Source organism: Artibeus jamaicensis, unplaced genomic scaffold, assembly GCF_021234435.1.
Source record: "Artibeus jamaicensis isolate MK-2021 breed Jamaican fruit bat unplaced genomic scaffold, CSHL_Jam_final scaffold_1964, whole genome shotgun sequence".
Lineage (NCBI taxonomy): Eukaryota > Metazoa > Chordata > Mammalia > Chiroptera > Phyllostomidae > Artibeus > Artibeus jamaicensis.
The window spans coordinates 69,750,807-69,775,607 of NW_026522030.1; the positions used below are offsets into that span (position 1 = coordinate 69,750,807).

Consider the following 24,801-nt stretch of genomic DNA (forward strand, 5'->3'; position numbering starts at 1 on the left):
GCTGAGCTTCTCCCAGGTGGAGGCTTTATTGGATGCTCAGAATGAGGTCACCTGCTTCTAAATACCTGTTACAGTCACCAGGGGGATCTAGGGCAAGGCCATACTGCCTCATGCTGGAAAATGTTACAATTTGGGGGACATTTAATTTTGACCTTGTAAAGTTACTCTGTGTTATTATAGTTGGTGCTCCTTCTGCCTCCTTCACCCATTCCTCCTCACAGAGAAGGGCTTTAGAAGAGGGTATCATGGAGTTCCACCAAGCTCATACTCTCACAGGAGAATGGGAGCTCTGGTGACACAGCACGGAGAGTGGTAAGTTACTGCACTGCCATTTCCATCCTGCAGCCTCCAACAGAGGTGCTTATAATCCCTTTCTCTCCCACAGTGGATTTGGGGTCTAAAAAAATTAAAAATGGATTAAGGAAAGTCTTTTGAATGTATAGTCACCCAATTGTTTGGTGAATGGGATAGATTCTGTTAGAATACATATTTTTTAATCTTTACAGACAAAAGCCTTGTACACGTTTCTCTGGATTTATGTTTCACCAATTTCTTGGTAAATAAAGCAGGAGGGATATGTAACATGATGAGTCTTTTACCATGTGGAGACAAGTGTTGAGGGACTGTTACATGGTATGCAGATCAACAACTTAATTTCTTCTCTTGTTTCTTCCTAACAGAGTCAGTGAAAGGGGAGGGGAGAGAAGAGGAAAGCTGCTGCTTTAGTTTATTGCCAACTTCCATCGTGTACCGCAGCACTGCACTTGAAGGGAATGCTGCCATAAATAAGATACTGCATCATATAGGTCTTGATGGCCTACATGAAGAAGAACAAAATTACAACAAACATCATAAGACAAAGAAAAATGGAGAATTTTCTGTGGTTTTCAGTGACCATTTTACATGACAGCTGTCAGTGGTGAGAGGCAGATTAGATGCAGGCTCTGTGTTAAGAATATGTGGATTCAGATCCTGACCCTGCCAATCTTGGCTGGGAACATGAGCAAATTACTTAATGTTTTTGCTTTTATTTTACTAAGTTAATAATTTACACTATTTCCTCTTAGCCTATAAGGATATTGTATTAAATGAGATAATCAAATGAGAACAGAACAATTCCTGACTTACAGTGCAATATTTTCCTGTTATTTATTCATCCCTATTTTTACTGCCATTAAAAACAAAAACAGGGTAACTTGCTTTGCTTTGCATCCAGCACAGTATTAAGGGTATTATAACTGGGGTGATATTAATAACAAGGTATATTATAAGCTGAATTACATCTATTAAGCAAATAGTAATGGATAATTTAAGTTTCTATGAAAACAAAATAAATTCATATCTGATCTGCTGTGACATATACCTAACATGACATGTAATAAATACAAAGTGGTCATTAAATATTTTTGATATTTATCTGTATAGCATTGAAAAATAAATGAAATATTTCCATTAAAAAACCCCCACGAAAACAACTGGGAATAAGTAGTCCTTCACAAAGTAGTACATCTTTGATTCTACTTTCAATTTCTTCTGAAATTATCTAAATATTTTCTCACATCATTTTTAGCCAATCTAAATCATTTACATCTAGAAAACATAAGACATTATAAATAAATATTCTTAATGCTTATTTGGTCTTTCTACCTCTTAAGCTTTCCTGTATATTTGCCTTTTCCCCCCTGATTAGATTTTTAAAAGTCTGTCTATTTTACTCTTTTTAAAAAATGAATAATGTAAAAATTTGATTTGTTATGTTTTTCTTTTATTTTAATAACTTAATAATTTATAAAATTTTCTCTATTTTCCTTAGGTTTTTTATTTTTCTATTTTTCTAAATGATATCCTTCTTTCACTTACATTCTGTCTTTCTTTTTTAAGAAATAAATTTAAAACTCCAAATTAGCAACAGAACTTAAACATTGATTCGTAGTAATTTCATTGTTATTTATTTCTAAGTAATCAGTTTTTCTCTTATTTCCTCATTTTTTCACTGTTATAAAATAGTCATAACAAAATTTAATCATTTTAACCATTTTTGAAGGCACGAAGCTTTTATTTTTATTATTTTAAAATATTTTGACTTTCAATTACAGAGGACATACATCACTATATTAGTTTCAGGTGTACACCCCAGTGATTAGACATTACAGAACTTAGTAAGTGATCATCCTGACAAATCTCATACCCATCTGACACCATACATAGTTATTAGACTATTATTGACTATATCCCCTATGCTGTCTGTACTTTACATCCCCATGACTATTCTGTAACAACCAATTTGCACTTTTTGATCTCTTCACCTTTTTTATCTATTCTCCCAACCCTCTCCCCATCTGGTAATCACCAAAATGTTCTCTGTATCTATGATTCTGCTTCTACTCTGATTGTTGGTTTGTTTTTAGATTCAATAATTGATAGATATGCACTTACTGCCATTTGATTGTTCATATTTTTTAATATTTTCTCCTTAAAGAAAACTCTTAAAACATTTCATATAATACTGGTTTGGTGGTGATGAACTCCTTTAGCTCTTCCTTGTCCAGGAAGCTCTTTATCTGGCCTTCAATTCTAAATGATAGTTTTTCCAGGTAGAGTAATCTTACTTGTGCTTCTCAACACTTCGAATATTTCTTGCCAATCCCTTTTGGCCTGCAAAGTTTCTGTTGAGAAATCATCTGACAGTCTTATAGGAGCTCCCTTGAAGTGCTCTGCTTTTCTTTTGCTACTTTTAAGATTCTCGCTGTCTTTAACCTTGGGCATTTTAATTATAATGTGTCTTGGTGTGGGCTTCTTTGGGTTCATCTTGTTTGGGATTCTCTGTGCTTCCTGGACTTGTATGTCTATCTCCTTCACCAAGTTAGGGAAGTTTTTTGTCATTACTTTTCAAATAGGTTTCCAACTTTTTGCCTTCTCTCTTCTTTTGGCACCTCTATGATGCAATTGTTGGTGTGTCTGAAATGTCCCAGAGGCTCTTTGCACTATCCTCATTTTTCTAATACTTTTTTCTTCTTGTTGTTCCAATTGACTGCTCTTGCTTCCTTATATTCCAAATCACTGATTTGATTCTTGACTTCATCTACTCTACTGTTGACTACCTGTAAGTTATTCTTTATTTCGATTAGTGTATGCTTCATTTCTAACTGGTTCTTTTTTATGCTGCTGAGGTGCTCACTAAGTTCACTGAGCATCTTTACAACTAGTGTTTTAAATTCTGCATTTGGTAGATTGCCTGTCTCCATTTTGTTTAGTTCTTTTTCTGGAGTTTTGTTCTGTTCTTTCATTTAGGTTATGTTTCTTTGTCTCATTTTGGCAGCCTCTCTGTATTTGCTCCTATGTATTAGGTAGAGCTGCTACATATCCCATGTTTGGTAAAGTCTGGCCTAACATAATAGATGTCCTGTAGAGTCCAGTGGCATAGCACCCCCTATCCTCCCAAGCTGTGTACTTGAGATGTGCCTACCACATGGGCTGTGTACACCTTCCTCTTGTAGCTGAGCCTTGATTGCTGTTGGCATGTCAATGGGAAGGACTGACTCAGGCCGATCAGCTCAAGGATGAGGTACGACCACTGTCAAGGATCAGCTGTGCAGTGGCCCACTTCACAAAGCAGGACTTAGTTCAGCAGGGCTCTGTTGCGCACTTAGTCTGCCCCTTGAGTGAGTCTCTTATTGAGATGGTTAGGTGGTAGTGTTCAGATTGGCCTGAAGCTGTCCATGATGTGCACTGGCTTTAGAGCTTCCCAGGAGGTACAGGCCAAGGTCAGCTACTGCCTGTGTTTTGTGTGGAGCCACTGGCATAAGCTACAGAGCAATCTGCAGATGGCATCTACCTGTGCTGGGCTTGGAGGTGCCTAGGCAAAACCAATCTGTGCACCAAGGCCAGATGCTTGCTAGTGCTAGGCCTAAGGCCACCTAGCAGGAGGTGTGGGGCTCACTGAGGCCAGATGCATGTTTTTTGAGAGAATTTAGGAAAATCTGAAACATGAGTCAGGACAAGAAATTTGTATGGAAAAGCCACTGGAAAACAGCTTGGGTGGGCCTCAAAGTTGTGTGGGGTGGGGCTGCAGGGAATCACCAGGGTGCGGTAAAGATTGTGAGCTAGGTTGATGGAGACTCAGATATGGTGCCCACCTGCCAGTCTTTTCGGGGAGGGCTCAGCAAAGGAACAATTGCCTCTGCTAGCACTTCTGTCTGGGAGAAAGCTGTCCTAGCTCTTGCCCTGATACTAAACAATTCAGTTCCTCCTGGCATATCCCTGGTGCCTTTCAAGATTCAAGATACTGCCCCCATGCTGGAATTCAGCAGGAGCGAGTCTGAATAAGTCCCTGCATGGCCCCCTTTAAGAAGAACTGCCTGGGATTTCACAAGTTTCTATCTTCCTCAGCCTCAATCCCCACTAGTTTTCACAGCCAGAAGTTATGGGGACTTCCCTTCCTGGTACTAGAACTCTGGCTTGGGGACCTGGTGTAGAACTGTGACCCCTTGCTTCTCATGGGGACCTCCACAGCTGAGCTATTCCTCTGGATTTTTATCCCTCTGGGTGTGGGACCAGCCCATTCCACATCTCCCCGTTGCCCCCCACCCCCATACACACCTGTCTTGATGTGGTTTCCTCTTTAATTTGTAGTTGTAGGACTTCATTCTGCTTGATATCTGGTGGTTCTGAATGATGGGTATTCTGTAATTTGGTTGTAATTTTCATGTGATTGTGGGAGAAGGTGAGTATCAAGTTTACCTATGCTGCTATCTTGACTAGAAATTCCTAACTACTTTTAAATGTACAGCTCAGGGACATTAAGTACCATGACATTACTGTGTAACCACCATTACTATTTATTTACAGAACTTTTTTATCTCCCTCAACTGAAAAATAGTACCTATTAAATGATAGAAACAATACTTTCTATTCCCACACCAAACCCTTAGTAACATTTATTCTTTCTGTCTCTATAAATATGACAAGCCTAGGTACCTCATATTAGTGCAATCCTATTTTTTTATTTGTGGTGAAAACAGGAATTGTTTCCTTATTGCTGTTCTCAGAGGAAAAACTTTTAATCTTTCACCAGTGAGCTGGGGTTCTCCATAAATGGCCTTTATTATGGTGAGGTAGTTTCCTTTTATATATGGTTTGTTAAGTGCTTTTACCATGAAAGGGTGTTGAATTTTGTCAAAACCTTCTCTGCATCAATTGAGATGATCATGTTAATGTGATGTATTTCACTGATTGACTTAATAAAATGTTGAACCATCCTAGCATTTCAGGAATAAATCTAACTTGGTTATAATGTATCATTGCTTTAACATGTTACTTAATTCAGCTTGCTGGTATTTTATTAAGGATTTTATATAACTACTCATAAAAATAATGGTTGATAGTTCATTATTATTATTGTTGTTGTTGTTATTTTTCTGTAGTATTTTTGCCTGGTTTTGGTAACAGAATAATGCTGACTTTACCAATTAAGTTAGGAAGTGTTCCCTCCTCTTTAATATTTTTGAAGAGTTTGAGAACAACTGGTTTTAATTCTTGAGTGTTCCATGGCAGTCACCAGTGAAGCCATGTGGTCCAAGTCCTTTGCTTATTGGGAGGTTTCTTTTTTAAAACTGATGGCTTGACTGATTTTAAAGAAAGAGGAAGGGAGGAGAGAAAGAGGGAGAGATAGGCAGAGGGGTAGATGGGAAGAGATAGAATCAATTTGTTGTTCCACTTATATGTGCATTCACTGGTTGATTCTTGCATGACCTGGGAAGGAAACTGCAACCTTGGTGTATGAGAATGATGCTCTAACCAACTGAGCTGCCCAGGGCTATTGGGAGGCTTTTGATTACTGATTCAATGTCAGTAGTCAAAGTAGGTCTACGAAGATTTTTCTATTCATAATTCAGTCTTGGTAGGTTGTATGTTCCTAGGAATTTCTCCATTTCATAGACTATCCAATATACTGGCATACAATTGTTCATCATAGTTGTTTCTTAAAACCTTTACTTCTATCTCTGCAAAATATTTCATGGTAGGGACTGCAGTGAACTTGTAGATAGTTTTGATAAGTATTGACACCTTAACAGTAAGTCTTCCAATTCATGAATACAGGATATTTTTCTGTTTATTTGTGTCTTCTTTAATTTCTTTCAGCAATGTTTTTTAGTTTTCAGTGTACAAGTCTTTTGCTTCTTTTGTCAAATTTATTCCTAAGTGATTCTTCTTTTTATTGGATGCTATTGTCAAGTGAAATTGCTTAATTTTCTTTTCAGATTGTTCATTGCTAGTGTATGAAAATACAACTGATTTTTTTAATGTTGACTATACCCTATAACTTTCTGCAATCAATTTATTAGCTGTAACTGTTCTTTTTTCTTTTGCATGTGGAACTTTCAAGGTTTCCTACATATAAGATCATGTGGTCTGTAAACAGGGATCATTATTTTTCTTCCTTTCGACCTTGGACATCTTTATTTTCTTTTCTCACCTAATGGCACTGGCTATGTTCACAAAAGTGGTAAAAGCAGGTATTTTTGCCTTGTTCCTGATCTTAGAAGAAAGCACTAATTCTTTTACCATAACTATGAAGTCATCTGTGGGTTTTTTATAAAATAGCTTTATTATATTTAGATAGTTCCTCCCATCCCTAGTTTGTTTAGTGTTATTATCATAAAAATGTTGAATTTTGCCAAATGCCTTTTCTGCATCAAATGATCATGTATCTTTTTCCTTCATTCTGTTAATATAGTGTATTACACTGATTGATTTTTGCATGTCAAAACAAAAATAAATCCCACTTGGTTGTGGTATATTGTTATTTTAATATGCTGTTAAATTTGCTTTGCCAGTATTTTGTTGAGGATTTTTACATCAATATTTGTAAGAAATATTGGTTAGTAATTTTCTTTGCTTATTGGTCTTTGTCTGGCTTTAGTATCAATGCAATGTTGGTCTCATAGAATTAATTAGGAAGTATTCTTTCCTCTTCCAATTTCTGCTCAAGTTTGAAAAAGACTGGTATTAAGTCTTCGTTAAATGTTTGTAGTATTCACCAGTGAAGCCATCTTTGTCCTGGGCTTTTGTTTGTTGGCAGTTTTCATTAGTGATTTGATCTTTTTACTAGTTGTAGATGTATTCATATTTTTTATTTCTTTATGAGTCTTTGTAGTTTACATGTTTCTAGGAATTTGTCCATTTCACTAGGCTGTACAATTTCTTGGTATATAATTATTTGTAGTATTGTCTTATAATTATTTTATATTTTTGTAAAGTCAGTAGTAATGTCTCTCTTTTAATTTCTGATTTTATTTATTAGTGTTTTTTCTCTATTTAGGTAAAGGTTTGTCGAGTTTGTTAACCTTTTTGAAAAAGCAATTCTTGGTTTTGTTGACTTTATTTTGTTTTTTAATCTCTATTTTTTAATCTCTGCTCTAATTTTTACTATTTCCTTTCTCTTGCTTCTTTTGAGTTTAGTTTGTTTTCCCTTTTCTAGTTACTTAAGGTGTTAGGTTAGATTACTAACTTGAAACTTTTCTTTATTTTTAATGTAAACATTTACAGCTATAGATTTCCCTCTTAGCACTGCTTTTGCTGCATCCCATAACGTTTCATATGTTGTGTTTTAACTTTTTGAAGAACTCTTCTAATTTCCTTTGCATTTCTTTAAAAAGTTTAATTTAATTGTTGTTCAAGTACAGTCTTCTGTATTTTTTGTGACCATCCCAGTCCACCCCCCCAGTGCTCCCCCACTCCCTCCCATTTCCACCCCCCTTAGTTTTTGTCCATATGTCCTCTATACTAGTTCCTGTAAACCCTTCCCCTTTTCCCCTGAAATTCCCTCCCCTCTCCCCTCTGGACACTGTAAGCCTGTTCTCTATTTCAGTGTCTTTGGTTATATTTTGCTTGTTTGTCTGTTTTGTTGTTTAGGTTCCCGTTAAAGGTGAGATTATATGGTATTTGTCTTTCACCACCTGGTTTATTTTGCTTAGCATAATGCTTTCCAGTTCCATCCATGATGCTGCAAAGGGTAGGAGCTCATTCTTCCTTTCTGCTGCATAGAATTCCATTGTGTAAATGAACCATAGTTTTTTGACCCATTCATTTACTCATGGGCACCTAGGTTGCTTCCAACACTTGCCTATTGTAAATTGTGCTGCTATGAAGATTGGGGGGCATAGGTTCTTTTGGATTGGTGTTTCAGGGTTCCTAGGATATAATCCTAGCAGTGGAATTGCTGGTTCAAAGGGCAGATCCATTTTTAGTTTTCTGAGAAAATTCCATAGTGTTTTCCATAGTGCTTGTACCAGTCTGCTACTTTTTAATTGGGCAAAATGTAGTTACTTAAGTTGCTTGTCTTCTTAGAGTGGAGTCGTGTTAAGTTCTTCGTATATTTTGGAGATTAAACCCTTGTCTGAGGTATCATTGGCAAATATGTTTTCCCATACAGTTAGTTGTCTTTTTATTTTAATACTATTTTCTTTAGCTGTGCAGGGCTTTTAGTTTGATGAAATCCCATTTGTTTATTCTTTCCTTTGTGTTCCTTGCTCTAGGGGATATATCAGTAAAAACGCTGTTACGTCAAATATCTGATATTCTCCTGCCTATGTTCTCCTCTAGGATGTTAATGGTGTCACGACTTACATTTAAGTCTTTTATCCACCTTGAATTTATTTTTGTGTATGGTGTAAGTTGGTGCTCGAGTTTTATTTTTTTGCACATAGCTGTCCAGTTCTTCCAACACAATTTGTTGAAGAGGCCATTTATACTCCAATTTCTGTTTCTGCCCCCTTTCTCAAATATTAATTGATCATACAGACTTGGGTTTATTTCTGGGCTCTCTGTTCTGTTCCACTGGTCTGTGTGCCTGTTTTTATGCCAGTACCAGGCTGTTTTGATTACAGTGGCCTTGTACTACAGTTTGGTATCAGGTATTGTGATCCTTCCTACTTCTCTCTTCTCAAAATTGCAGCTGCTATTCGGGGTTGTTTATGGTTCCATATAAATTTCTGAAGTGTTTGTTCTATGTCTGTTAAATGTGCCATTGGTACTTTAATAGAGATTGCATTGAATCTGTAAATGGCTTTGCATAGTATGGACATTTTGATGAAGTTAATTCTTCTGATCCATAAACATGGTATATGTCTCCATTTGTTTGTGTATTCCTTGATTTCTTTCTTCAGTGTTGTGTAGTTTTCTGCATAAAGGTCTTTTAACTCCTTTGTTAGGTTTATTCCTAGGCATTTTATTTTTCTTGTTGCTATATCAAATGGGATTTTTTTCTTCATTTCTGCTTCTGCTGTTTCATTGTTGATATACAAAAATGCCTTTGATTTCTGGATACTGACTTTGTATCCCGCTGTTTCATCAAATTTATTTATTAGGTTGAGCAGTTTTTAGGTGGAGTCTTTCGCATTCTGTATGTACACTATCATGTCATCTGCAAACAATGACAGTTTTTTCCTCCTTTCTGATTTGGATGTCTTTTATTTCCTTTTCTTGTCTGGTTGCTGTGGCTAAGAATTCCAATACTATATTGAATAGAAGTGGTGAAAGTGGACAACCTTGTCTTTTTCCTGATGTTAGTGGAAAAGATTTTAGTTTTTGCCCATTGAGTATGATGTTGGCTGTAGGTCTCTCATATATGGCCTTTATTATGTTGAGGAATGCTCCCTCTATTCCTACTTTGCCGAGTGCTTTTATCATCAAATGCTTTTTCTGCATCTATTGATATGATCGTGTGATATTTATCTTTGGCTTTTGTTTATGTGGTATATTACATTTACTCATTTGCGAATACTGAACCATCCTTGCATCCCTGGGATGAATCCCACTTGGTCATGGTGTATGATCCTTTTAATGTATTGTTGGATGCAGTTTGCCAATATTTTGTTGAGGATTTTAGCATCTAGGTTCATCAGCGATATTAGCCTGAAGTTTTCTTTCTTTGTTGTCTTTACCTGGTTTTGAGATTAGGATGATGCTGGCTTCAAAAAAAGAGTTTGTGAGTGTTCCCTATCACTGGGTTTTTTACAATAGTCTGTGAAGAATAGGGGTTAGCTCTTCCTTAAATGCTTTGTAGAATTCTCCTGTAAAATCACCTTGTCCAGGGCTTTTGTGTGTCAGGAGTTTTTTGATTACTGCTTCAATTTCTTCTGCTGTTATTGGTCTGTTCAAGCTTTTTGCTTCTTCATTGAGTTTTGGAAAACTATATTTTTCTAGAAATGTGTCCATTTCACCTAGGTTTTCAGATTTCTTGGCATACAATTCTTCATAGTAATTTCTTATAATCCTTTGTATTTCTGTGGTGTCCATTGTAATCTCTCCTCTTTCATTTCTGATTGTGTTTATTTGGGTCCTCTCTCTTTTTGTCTTGATGAGCCTGCTTAAAGGCTTGTCTATTTTGTTTATCTTCTCAAAGAACCAACTCCTGGATTCATTGATCCTTAAAATTGTGCTTTTAGTTTCTATGTCATTTAATTCTGCTCTGATCTTGGTTATTTCCTTCCTTCTACTAGCTCTGGGCTGTCTTTGTTGTTGTTCCTCAAGTTCTTGGAGATGTATGGTTAGGTTGTTTGAAATATTTCTATCTTTCTTAGGTAGGCCTGTATCACTATGAACTTCCCTCTAGGACTGCCTTCGCTGTGTCCCATAAGTTTTGGGTTGTTGTGAGTTCATTTTCATTTGTTTCCAGAAACCTTTTGATTTCTTTCCTAATTTCATTCTTGACCCATTTGTTGTTTAATAGCATGCTATTCAATGTCCATGACTTTGAGTGTTTGGGTGTTTTTTCCTTGGGGTTGGTTTCTAGTTTCAGTCCCTTGTAGTCAGAGAAAATGCTCAATATGATTTCAATTTTCTTGAATTTGTTGAGGCTTATATTGTGTCCTATTATATGGTCTATCTTTGAAAATATTCCGTGTGCATTTGAAAAGATGCTTCTCTGGGATGAAAGCCTCTCTATATATCAGTGAAGTCCATTTCATCTAAGGCATTGTTCAATGCCACAATATCTTTGTTGATATTTTGTTTATATCTGTCCACTTTTGACATGGGGTGTTAAAATCCCCGACTACAGTTATGTTGCTGTTAATACCTTTCTTGAAGTCCTCTAAGATTTTCTTTATGCATCTGGGTGCTCCTATGCTGGGTTCATAGATATATTGACAATGTTTATATCTTCTTGGTTGATTCTTCCCTTGAGTATTATGAAGTGACCTTCTGGGTCTCTCTTTATGGCCCTTTTTTGGAAGTCTAGTTTGTTTGATATGAGTATTGCTACCCTGGATTTGTTTTCCTGTCCATTTGCTTGGAAAAGTTGTTTCCCGCCCTTCACTATCAGTCTGTGTAGGTCTTTTGTCCTGAGGTGTGTCTCTTGTAGGCAGCATATGTGTGGGTCATGCTTTCTTATCCATTCAGCTATTCTATGTCTTTTGATTGGCGTATTTAATCCATTTACATTTAAGGTTATTATTCCTGGGTAGTTATTCATTGCCATTTTCATACATGTGTTCCCCTCTTTTTTCTTTTCCTTCCTTTCCTTAAAGCAGGTACTTCAGCATCTCTCGCAGAGCTGGTTTGGTAAAGGTGTATTGTTTTAGACTTCTTTTGTCTTAGAATCTCCTTATTTGGCCTTCTATCTTGATTGAGAGCCTTGCTGGGTAAAATAGTCTTGGTTGCAGGCCTCTGGTTCTCATTATTCAGAATATTTCTTGCCATTTTCTTCTAGCTTGGAGTGTTTCCACTGAGAAGTCAGCTGCTAACCTTATTGGGGCTCCCTTGTATGTCCCTTCCTGTTTTTCCCTTGCTGCCTTTAAGATTCTCTGTTTGTCTTGGAATTTTGCCACTTTAATTATGATGTGTCTTGAAGTTGGCCTCTTTGGGTTCCTTTTGATTGGGACTCTCTGTGTTTCCTGGAGTTGTGTAACTTTTTCTCTCATCAAATTAGGGAAGTTTTCCCTTATTACTTTTTCAGATAAATTTTCCATCCCTTTCTCCTCTTCTTCTCCGTCTGGTATCCCGATTGTTCAGATATTATTATGTTTCATATTGTGTTGTACTTCTCTTAATCCTTCTTCATTCTTTCTGAGCCTCTTTTCCTTTTCTTGCTCTTTCTGGGCAATTTTTTCTTTTGGCCTCTAGCCCGCTGATCCGATCTTCTATTTCATCGATCTTGCTTTTGATTCCTCTACTGTGTTCTTCAGTTCAGAAATTGTATTCTTTATTTCCTCTTGGCCCTTGTTGATAGTTTCTATTTCCTTTTACACATTAATATATTTTGCAGTGAGTTTATTGTAATTTCCCTGTAGTTTCTGGTAATTTGCTGTGAGCTCATTGAGTTTCCTGATAACCAATGCTTTGATCTCAATATCTGATAGTTGAGTTGCCTCTATTTCATTTAGCATTCTCTCTGAGGTTTCCTCCTTTCCTTTCATTTGGGGATTGTTTCTTTGTTTTCCCATTGTTTGTGAGACTCTTCTTGTTAGCTTCAGCTTCTTACATTGATCTGTTCTGGCTCCCCGAGTTTATGGTGTGAAGTTCTGTGGTAGAATACCTGTGAGATTCAGTGGTGTAGTCTCCTTGATCTCTCAAGCTCACTGGTCTTGTGCTGTTGTTTAAGTTGGCTCTGTATTTGTCTTTGGGCTTTGACAGTTGTTAGGTCTTTCTTTGGTGGGTGCTTCCCACCAGTTTGTTAACTAAGGGTCACTCTGTCCACCACTTCTTGTATTTTGATGTGCTGATGAGGGTAGGTTGTGTTGAAGCTCGTTTTTCTGTGTATACAAGGTTTTGAGGATTCTCATTTGCTCTTGTTCTGTTGTTTGTACTGGGTAAGTCCTCCACTATTTAGTTGTATTTCCAGATAGGACCTGAATTGAGGTTTGTGTGGTTTCTACTCCCTCCTTCACCTTCTTCTATTGTTATCTGTTAATGAGTCCTTTGTTGTTGGGTTTCCTCTTCCAGTGGGTATCCTGGTGCTCATCACTTCCACTTACTCTTTTTGTGATTAGTTAGAGTAGAAGGCAAAACGATTTAAGACAGTAAGACAGTATTCTATATTTACAGTAGCAGCCAGTAGAGAAGAGATAGGAGATCCTTTGGCTATGTTTAGTGTTAACCGTGATCTTCCACCCAACTAGCAATTTTTAAGAAAGGATGGAAAGAAGATAAGACTCTTGCTGGGGAGGGAAGAATTGTGAGTTAGATCTAGAAAGCGGTGAAGTTGTGGGAGGTCAGATTCTGAGGTAAGGTGAGAGTAAAGGATAGTAAATAGGTGTAGTGTCTGAGAGAATAGAAGCAACTACTACGGTAATAGAGTTCAGGAAACCACGAAGTGGGTTAAGATCTGGGAGGGGTGTTGTGAAGTATTTACAATGGTATGGAACAGCTATTACTTACACTAATATTTACAATATTAGAGCAACCATCATATGACAGAATCTAGGTGATTTGGAGAACAAGAATAGGGGGTATAGGACCTTGAGCAGTGTGTTAAAGGAACACAAATGATGTGAAAGACAGTAAATTAGCAATCACTGTGAAAGAGAGAACAGAGGAAACCTGTCAAATGATACAATATAACCAGCCAAGTAAAGAAGACTATACAGAAAAAAGAGGAATACAAAAATACTAGTAAAATAAAACATGTAAGAATAATGAAAAAATAATGATAATACAAATACGCAATAACTTGCAGGTTCTCTGTAATAGCAAAGTGAGATTTGTCTCACTGTCTCAACTGTTGGGATGCCCTCTCTTTGGGTCCAACTCTAGTGTTTTCACAGTTCCAGGTTTTTTTTCATCTCACTTGTGGGTGTTTAAAAAGAAAAAAAGAAGAAAAAGCAGGAGAAGGGAGGAAGAAGACATAAAATTGGAAAGAAAGGAAGAATAAAACAAGAAAGAGGGAAAGAGAGGAAAACAGTACTGAAAGGTAAAACAATAATAAAAATTAAAAATAAAAGACTACTTAAAAAACGAACAAAAAAACTGTTTGAAAACTATTTTGTTTTCAAACTGGCCAAACCGGTTTTTCTGGTCTTGGTGGCTGTAGCAGGGTGAGGGGCGATTGGTATGGCTTCTCTCCCTTCTCCATGTGCACTCAGCCAGTCTTGCTCACAGTCTCCCTAGAGCTAGTCTGGCACCTCTCCCCAGTGCCTTGGTTGTGGGATCCAGGTCTTTCTCAGAGCACTCTTTCCCTGGTGTTACCACTGTGGGCTGGGATGCGGGCAAATGATCGCCAGCTTGGCCAGGCTGCCTGGGCTCTGTGGGTTTGGGCGCAAACCTTTCCCATTGCTATGGGGGTGCACAGGGTCTTCAATGCAACCTTCTGCACAACCTTGGGATCGCTGCACGGCTGGTTGGGGAGTAGGCTGAGTGACTGTTGCAGAATTCCCCAAACAGTTTTTCTTTTTGAGAAATTCCTCCTACTCAGGTCTGCTGCTCCACACAGCCCAATTCTCCAGCCATACCAGTGACTATAGGGGTCAGCGCCCCTTACTGTGCGACTCTCAACTTTCCCAAGCCAGTGACCACAGACTCTGTGGTTGATCGCAGCCCCTGTGTTTGCCTCTTTGTCCTTATTCACCTCTGCGACTTCAAGCGACCTGGTCTCTCCCAGTGCTGCTCAAACCTTGTTTGGCCAGGGGCAGAGGGAGCAGTTGACCTGGCTCTCTCCCAAGGACTCTGGCAGACCCTGCTGTGGGCACTGAGCCTGGGGCTACAGCTGCCCTGGTCCCCGAGCTGGTCCATGGGACTTTATTGTCCTGAAGCACTCTCCTTACCCTTTGGTTTTTCAGTGTCCGCTATAATTTTTGGTCTCCTATCTTCATTTAAGCTGTGGTACTGTTGGCTGTTTGCTCTGTTCCTCCATAGATTGGCTAGGTTTTTCTCCTGTGTAGGGGGAAGTGGAATCTGCTCCCTCCTACCTCGTTGCCATCTTCCTCCTCCTGCAATTTCTTTTTGACCCACTGGTTGCTTAAGAGTGTGTTGTTTAATTTCAATATACCTGTGAATTTTCTAGTGTTTCTTCCACCACAGATTTCATTTTCATTTTATTGTAACTGGGAAAAAATTTATAATTGCAATTATTTTAAATTTATTAAGACTTATTTAGTGATCCATAGGGTCTATTGTGGAAAATGTTACATTGATACTTGAGAAAAATGTATATTATGCTATTGCTTTGAGACCATTTCGATATAGGTCTATGAGGTCCAATTTGTTTGTGTTATTAAAATCCTCTCCTTATTGATCTTCTGATAGGAAGTTCTATCCATTATTGAAAGTGGAGTATTGAACTCTCCTACCATTATTGTGGAGCTAGTTATTTTTACTTTTAATAGTGTCAATGTTTTACATATTTGGAGCATTTTTGTTTGATTGTTACAGCTTCTTGGTGAACTGAATCTTTTCTCACTGTATAACATCTTTATTTGCCTCTTTCAATTTAAAGTCTATTTTGTCTGATATTAGTGTAACCACTTCTCCTGTGTTTTGGTTACTCTTTGCATGAAATCTCTTTTTCATCCTTTCACTTTCAATGTATGCATGTCCTTAGACCTACCAAAGTCTCACAGACAGCATGCAGTTGGATACTAATTCTAATCCACTTTACCAATCTACGTTTCTTGATTGGGGAATTTAACCCATTTGCATTTAAAGAAATTAATGATATGGAAGAAATTACTTTTGCCATTTTATTTATTCTCTTTATAACTCATAGCTATTTTCTCCTTCATTTCATCCATTAATGCCTTCCTTTGTGTTTACCTGATTTTTAAGTGTCATATTAACTTTTTTCTAATTTCCTTTTGTGTACATTATATACATATTTGTGGTTACCCTGCAGATTACATATAACATCCAAAAGTTATAACAATTTATTTCAAGTTGATACCAACTTAACTTCAGTTGCATTAAAAAACCTTTTTTAAAAAAGTTCTGGCCCTGCTTGTATGTTACTGATGTCAAATATAATTGCTTTATGTATCATATATACATTAACACAAATTTCTTTGTGATAAACTGTTTTTTTTGTCTGTTTTTATAAATAATTTTCTCTCCCTCATTCTCACTCTGGCATCTTTTAACCCTTCTCTTTATCTATGGAACTTAGAAATATCACCAAGATGCATGTATGTATGTTTTCTTTCCAGTTTAAGTCATTATTTATGTTCTAAAACATTAATTTCTTCCTCTGTGCTCTTCAATCAACTGTGATTGTGGTTTTACTCTGCTGGTTTCTTGATCACACAGATTCTTTTTTCATTCTGTACTGCAAGAGTTTCTCGATACTTCTGATCTACTAGTAGCAACCTTTCCTATTTTCCTAAAGTACTGTGGACTTATTTTTTCTCCTTAAATCAACTCTGACATATCGATGGGATTTTGATATGAACAAAAAATAAGTAGCTATTATTATATTTAGGTAAATGAATAAAGAGTCCTCTCCTCTTGGACTCAGAAATAAAGAATCCTCTTGGATTCAGAACTCTATGGTTATCTTAAATAGCTTTTTTTAACAAGGTTTTCCGTATCTTCTAATCACAGTCATATGATAACCTAACCAATTCAGAAAAATGTTTAGATTAAAATTATTTGCAGGTCACTTTACATTTTTTCAGTATTATACCTGTCGATGGCTTGAAGATCATTGGCTGGATTCCAAGTAGGATCAAATAATACAACAACATTGGCACCAATAAAATTGAGGCCTAGTCCACCGGCCCTAGAGAAAACAGAGCACATTAAAACAGTAAAAACAAAATTTTTTATCCTATAACTCAATTGTGCCATATTTCTATAACCAAATCAACATGATATTGCACTCACATAGTAAAAGTAAGGTGATTAAAACACAAATATGTCACAAATGAAATCCATACCATCCCTAAAAAATTTGACTATTAGAGTTTATATAAGCAGACTGTGCTGATTATACTCAAATACTATTCCTGTAAAATTTTCATAATATAATTTTTAAAAACTGTTAATACAATATTTTGCCATGTATAATATACACTTTTTGCCTAAATTTTTGAGGAAAAATAAGAATGCACAATATATACATGGGTATAATGATTACGTATTATGGGTATAATGGGCATAATAATCCTATGTATAACCATGCACCAAAATGTGGTGCACCTTATACATGAGAATGCATTTTACATGGCAAAATATGGTATACTGTGGCTAAGTAAAGTAATGTGCACATTTAAAAAAAATCAAGCCAGGAGTAGATACACTTCTCCTTATTCTGCCACTAAGTGCTGCTAAATGAAAATCCTGGGTATTATATATCAAATAAACACAACACACTAAAAGGTAGCAAGAACACAGACTGGGTAGGAATTACAAGACATGAACAATGACATGGCAGTGAGTTTCCTGGCCTTTTTTTCTTGTCCAATATATCCCAGACTGGGTTTTGCAGAAGCTAGTGAACTGGAAATGCCAATAGTCACGGACAAAAAAGCCCCAAGTAAATCCTTCCTTGGGCCAAATAAAGGAAAGATGTAGCTTTTTTAAGACAGAAAAATGTTAGACAAAATCAGCCTATTCCTGCAAAGACCACAGAAAAAGATCTGTGGCCTTACCCTCAATCTAGTCAGTAAAGATTAAGTGAAAAGACTAAACTTCCAATCTTGATTGAATGTAATGAGACGCTTTTAACCCCTGCTCGTGTGGTGTCAGAAAAGACTGATTGAGGAGCTAAGACTTTCATTTCTTCCCAGTGATAACCAGGTCCTCATCTGCAGTGCCAGTGGAGGCCATCCAGAAATAGTAATGAAGTACCTCACTCTCAGGATTCAACAGAGGCCAAGTAGAATATATGAATTTCCATCCCTATGTGTCTGGCAGGGTGTCTGGTTAAAACAGATTTAAATAAGATATAAAGTCTTATAACATAATACTAAAAAATGTACAGCACACAATAAAAAATTACTACCTGGCAATTTCAATGCTGGGGCTATACCCTAAGAATCCTGAAACACCAATTCAAAAGAACCTATGCACCCCAATGTTTAGAGCAGCACAATTTTCAATAGGCAAGTACTGGAAGTAACCTAAGTGCCCATCAGTAAATAAGTGGATCAAAAAACTAGTACATTTATATGATGGAATACTATGCAGCAGAAAGAAAGAAGGAAAGAGCTCCTACCCTTCATGACAGCATGGATGGATCTGGAGACCATTATGCTAAGTGAAATAAGCCAGGCAGTGAAAGACAAATACCATATGATCTCACCTATAAGTGGAACCTAACCAACAAAAGAAAAAAGTAAGCAAAATATAACCAGAGACATTGAAATTAAGAACAAACTGACAGTAATTAGAGGGGAGGTAGGAGGGGACAGTGGGGGAGAAAGAGGAAGGGTTGTCAGGAACATGCATAAAGAACACCTGGACAAAACCAACGGTAGGGTGGTAGGATTGAGGGTGGGAGTTGGGGATGGCTGGGATGGGTGAGAGTGATGGAGGGGAAATGGAGACAAGTGTACTTGAACAACATTAACCAAATGCTTAAAGCTTTTCTTTCTTTTTTCAGTTATGTTGAAAAAAAAATACTAGTCAGACCAAGAACCAGAAAAATCTCAACTTGAATGAGAAAAGGCAATCAACAGATGACAACAATTAATTAGATGTTGGAATTATCTGATAAGAATTTTAATGCAGTTGTGATAAAAATGCTTTGATAAGAAATTACAGATATGCTTGAAACAAACTAAAAATAGAAAGTTTCGGGATATAGGGAAATAGAAAGAGAGGATAATGGCATAATCAATAAAAAATAAAATTAAAAAAATAATAAAATAAAAATAAAAAACAAATTAAATTTTAGAACTGAAAAATAACTGAATTACAAAACTTGCTGAAATGAACTTGATAGTACAATGGAAATGACAGAGAACAGAATGTATAAACATGAGAAGAGGTCAATATTATTTACCCAATCTAAAGAACAGGAAGAAAATATACTGAAAAAAATTAACATAGTCTTAGAGACCTGAGGAACAGTAACAGAAGAGCTAATCTTTCTGTTACTAGAAGGAGAAAAAAGAGAGGCTGAAAAAGTATTTGAACACATATGGCTAAAAACTTCCCAAATTTGAGAAAAGCTAAAAACCTACACATTCAAGAAGTTGTATGAACTCCAAAACAGATAAATCCAAAGAAACCCATGCCAAGATGCATCATAATTAAACCTCTGAAAACAAAACACAAAGAAAAAACTCTTGAAAGCAGTAAGAGAATAACAAAACATTACTTTTACAGAAAACAAATTCAAATGGCAGCAGCTTTCTCATCAGAAATCATGGAGGCCAGAAGGAAGGAGTACAACATTTTTCTAGTGCTGAAAGAACTGTCAATCTAGAATTCTATATCTAGCAAAAATATCCTTCAAGAATGAAGGGAAAATCATGACATCCTTAAATTAAGAAAAACTAAGAGAATTTGTCACTGACAGACTTAAAGGGGAAAACCCCCTGCAAAAACTAAAAACTATCCAATAGCAAATCCTATCAAATTTAGCTCAATTTTTTTTCTCTAGTACCTTCTCCATTCCTATTTTTCCTGCCCTATTTCAAGGCCTTACTATATTGAACCTGTAAGTCATAATATTATTTCATTGATTTCTTAACTGACTTCCCTTACCTCAGACCTTAAATTCATTCTCATCCTACATAAAATTATTTTAAGCACAGAATACAAGAAACAAGTATGGCAGTCTTCTGTTTTAAATCCCTTTATCCTTGTCCATCAGAGACCAACTCAACTCTTACATACTCAAACTTTATCTCATATAACTATCAATATACTTAAAGTTGCCTTCATACATCACTGACAATTTTCTTGGCTCTCTTCTTTGCCTGGCTGACTTCTGCTTGTCCTTCAGCATTGCTAATGAAGGATGAACTAGTTATTTCTCCTTTGTGCTTCCTTCTACCAGCACTTACCATACTATTTTGAAACCACCCTTTTAACATATCTTAACTCTTCCCTCCATCCTCATATATATTTTTTTTAGTTACAAACTTTAAAAGAGCGGGATCTGAACCTTTTACATCTTTTCTTCTCCAGGACCTGTCACAGAATGCTCAATATGGTTTTTGTTAAATTAACTAATGATTCCTCATATTTAGTCATATACCCATAAGAGCTTTAGTATCCTAAGCTCTAACCACTTAAATTCCCTGGTCATTTTTGTACCTTAAGCTGTTATCTCTGTCTAAAATGCCCCTTTACATAAACCTGCTTTTCCTTCTAATGAAACTTTATCTATAAGGGTTCAGGTTTAAACATAACTATCCTTTTATGGTTTTTTTTATATGCCTATTCTTTAAATGTTCGTGAAACTTTACACATAACTCCAATAGGCATTTATTGCTCTTCGCGCTTTTCAGAGGCAAAAAGAAAAAGAAAAAAAGTATGTTATTTTTCTTATCCTATATCAATTAAGTGTCAGTGAAGACAACTAAAGTGAACAAATGGGTGTGAGACTGGTCAAATAACATAACAAACTAAAGAATCAGAAGCAGGTGTTGACGATAGACATATATATGATTCTAATGACTTATTTGAAGAGTGGTTTAGAATCTCTTTTGGGACATAAAAAAAATGCACTCATAAATAGAGAACCATTCCGCATGACTTGGGAATGTAGCCCAGCTCCCACTAGGAAGAGCCTGTGGGAAGCAAGGTCTCACACATAGGACCCATGCCCACAGATAGGTTCTCCCCCGGCGAATCAGGCCTGCATTGTACCTAGGTTGTTATGAAGCTTGCTTTTGCTAAAACTCCCTCACCCTGAATTGAGGCAGGAAATGTTTACTGCATATCTTTAAAGTAACTTCCTAAAATCTATGCTAAACCTTCCAAGGACGAGTGTAACCAGTTCAACCACTTTTCTCTTTCCATTTGAAAATATCCTTCTTCTGTGATATAATTAGCAACATCCTTTGTTTTCTGTAAAAGGTAACCACCTAAAGTGAACCTGTGCATAGTAAATGAGGACCATACTCCATGTAATGTGCCCAGAAAAACAATAAATGCCTGTCCAGGTGAGGGATGTGGCCCTCTCTCACTCAGAGTGGCCATGCCGTCCCTTTCTCTCCACATGACTTCTGCAGTTCACGTGAATTTGTTGGCTGCAGCCACAGAACACAGACCCTGCCAGCCAGGGTCTGCATCACTCATATATCTGAGACCTTTAAGATACAGAGGGGAGAGGGGAGGGAATTTAAGGGGAAAAAAGGGGAGGGATTTTAAGGGAAAAAGGGGAGGAACAAGTATAAAGGACACAGGGACAATAACTAAGGGGGGTGGAAATGGGAGGGAGGTGGGGAGCATGGGGCGGGGTGGGCTGGGATGGGAGAAATAGACAGAAAACCATACTTGAAAAATAATTAAATAAAAAATAAAGATTAAAAAAAAAGATATAGTTTTCTGGAATAAGGTTAAGAGAAATACTAAGTTATTTTTCTCAACAGTCTTTCAAACTATGATTTATGGGATTGGAACAATTAGGAGCACCTAAATATTCCCTGACAAATCTGAAGTATATTGATGTAAAGTTGTGTGTAATAGAAAATGAATTATATCTTTTGAAAAATAACTTTAACTGGAACCTAATCAACAAAACAAACAAGCAAGCAAAATATAACCAAAGACATTGAAATTGAGAATAGTGACTAGAGAGGAGAGGGGAGGAGTAATGGAGGAAAAGGATAAGGGTTTACAGGAGCAATTATAATGGACATGTGGATAACAACAATGGGGGTGGAAATGGGGGAGGGAGGTAGGGAGGGCTGGGATGAGGGGGAGAAGTGGGGGAAAAAGGCAGAAAACTGTACTTGAACAACAATTAAAAATGTTAAAAAAATAAAAAATAAAGCATAAGTTTCCAACAAAAATAATAAATAAATAAATAGAAAACAATTTTAACTCTTTCAAAAATAAAATTAAATAAAAATAAAAAATCCAATGGATGGATTAAATAGCAATTTCTAATACAATTAAAAAAATAATTATGAGCTTGGCAGAATTCACCAAATTAGACTGGGTGGAGTTAATTGAGAGATTATTGCTTATCATAAGTTCTAACTATTTGAACTGTTGAAGGCATTTATTTGATAAATTTAAGAATACTTATGTTTATTTTATAAAAATGAACTGAAGATAGTATTCTATGCCATTTAATGCTTTGTATGTTAATGACTCAAGGGACAAATTATAACTTGAATTAATTCACAGGAAATTAGGAATCCAGAGTTTCTCTCCTTTGGCCTTACTGCAAGGATTCAAGAATAATTTTAGTGCTCAATAGTAAGTATTGATAGCTCACTCATCATACATATCATTTTCTTCCTTATTAAGCAATTTTTGACTTATTTCTATTTTTTGCATCATACAATAAATAATTTTATTTTTAAAATTGCTTGAAATTCTTTTTAAAAGACAGTGGGAGCAAATATATAAAATACTACATTAGATGTTGATAGTTATGGATTTGTCACCTCCCAAAACATTAATTTTACTTAGGTTTTTATATTGACTAATAACTCTTCATCTAAAGTGTATATTCTTTAAAAGGTTTTAATTAGAGACTTATAAACGGGTGACAGAGATGATTTAATTTTAATAAAACCTATAAATGTGGAGCTGCTCTGATTGAGATTAAGTAGAGACAAAGCAGGGAAATGCCTGGCCGCCAGGCCCTGTGAGCTTTCTAGGGCTTCTTGATCACAGTTTGCAAAGCAATGCTACCAATAATTCTCTATTATTTGATTAATAACTCAATTATGTATGTATGTATGTATGTATTTCGTTCCATGGGCATGCAAGTTTCTCCCATGGAAGGTTTTTCTTTTTTAAGATTTTAAAAATTTATTTATTTTAGAGAGAAGAAAAAGGAAAGAGAAAGAAAGGGAGAGAAACATCAATGTGTGGTTGCCCCTCAGGCATTCCCCACTGGGGACCTATCCCGCAACCCAGGCATGTGCCCTGACTGGGAATTGAACTAGCGATCCTTTAGTTTGTAGCCCATGCTCAATCCACTAAGCTACACCAGGCAGGGTGATTAATAACTCAATTATTTAATTCAGTCTTGTGACCACAGACATGAGTCAGAACACTCTACAGAAAATTCCTTAAAAAAACTTTTTTTTTGATTATTATCTTTGTAAACTTGGACATATAAAGGGGAATTTAGTGATGACCAGGGAATTGAGAGAAAAGATTAAGTAAACCTCAAGAAACTGTTTTTTTCAATCATAATTAATAGCACCTTTGCTGTTTTCCCTTAAGTCAAATAAAACAAAGCAATATAACCACCACCATTGAAAATTCATTAATAGTTTAAAAATTACCCTAAATCTTAAAAACAATTAAATAAAAATCTAGCTATCAAATTTTACTGTCTTACATTGTGGAGACAAGGCAAATGTTAACATCTTGTGTACTGTTGAACTCTTTCACGATCTTGATTCTTTCCTCTGATTTTGTACTTCCATCAAGTCGCCGGTAGTCAAGCCCAGACGCCATACAGTACTGCTGCAGCACGTCCAGCAACTAGAGGAAAGGCACAGAGATGGGCAAGGCGAATTCATGGTTTAATAAGCTCTACACCATTACAGATATAAAATTTACTAAGTATTAATAATTGCTGCTCAAAATTTCTTTCTTGTAATTACAAGAGCAACAGATATTTTTCTGATTTTCGACTCAAATATTTTGTTATCCTAAAACTGACCTTAACCTTCAGCAACTGTTCTTTGGAAAAAATATCAAGCTTTAATTTTTAAAACTCAAACCAAGTAATACAAAAAGTATTGGCTAAATGATTTATGTAAATATATTTCATTTATTTATGCTATTTCCTGTATTTTAAAATGTCTTAAATATTTTAAGGAACATTTTAACTATCAAAAAAAAATCAACAGAAAATTAAAAACCTATCTTCGAGTTTGCTATTTGACAATAATCCTGAGATTTAAAAGTTCCTTAGCTACCTCACTACCATTCCTATAGAATGTAAAAGACACAACCTATGGTTGGATGCCGTTATGTATTTGAGGCTTTCTCCTTATTAAGGCCGGGCTGATCAAGAACTCACCTTGGTGGAGAAGGAAAAAAGAAGAACTTTATCTCTATTTTTCCTGCAATGACTTAAAAGCTGCTGAAGGACCTGGAAATGAAGCATAAGGTATCAGTGAACCAGTTCCAACTAAGTGTACACTTTGTACATATAAACATCACCTGAGAATTTCTTAAGAAGTATTTTTATTGAATATAACCTCAGTCAGCTTTCCTAATTCCCTTCATTGTTGGCAACTTAGAGAAATAAAGTATTAGATATTACATGAAATGTTATTAATCATCGTATTGTGAATAATGAGGTAAAGTCCCTAAAGAATTTTATTTCATTTTATCTTGTTTTAATAAAAATAATTTCAGATTATGAGACACATATAACTAGATTAATTTCCAAAATACACATGTTTATACCTACAAAATATTCAGAAACTGAATTAGAGAGTAGCATTCCTTTAGGAAGCATTTAAATTTTCTCTTTATATTTATTTCCTTAAAATTATCAGTCAGATATGTACCTCTTCTCATTTTCTCCTCTTGGTTTCTCTATTTTACCATAAGCCTGACTTCCACATTTGATTTTGACCTCAAAATACCAATAACCTGCCTCTATACATAATGCTTTTTAGGGAAGAAACAAATAATCCAAAGCCTGTGTATAATAGTAACACTATCGTTTTAAAAACAGGCATTTCTTTTTACTGTATTGCTGAATGTGGTTTG

At 36.0% G+C, this 24,801-nt stretch overlaps 1 protein-coding gene across 5 annotated transcripts in view; it reads right to left on the bottom strand.

The window, feature by feature from the left end:
* Positions 1–24,801, bottom strand: part of ERCC6L2 (ERCC excision repair 6 like 2) — a 157,408-nt gene that overhangs the window by 60,669 nt on the left and 71,938 nt on the right. For 4 of the 5 annotated variants that reach the window (XM_053656179.1, XM_053656180.1, XM_053656181.1 and 1 more), the window contains 4 exons: positions 24,101–24,172; positions 23,411–23,556; positions 16,613–16,708; positions 4,600–4,683 (listed from right to left, as the gene is read on the bottom strand). In XM_053656179.1, coding sequence (XP_053512154.1) covers positions 4,600–4,683; positions 16,613–16,708; positions 23,411–23,556; positions 24,101–24,172 — 398 coding nt within the window. The remainder of the gene's footprint in view (positions 1–4,599; positions 4,684–16,612; positions 16,709–23,410; positions 23,557–24,100; positions 24,173–24,801) is intronic. The other variant, XM_037141005.2, reaches the window with a different exon arrangement.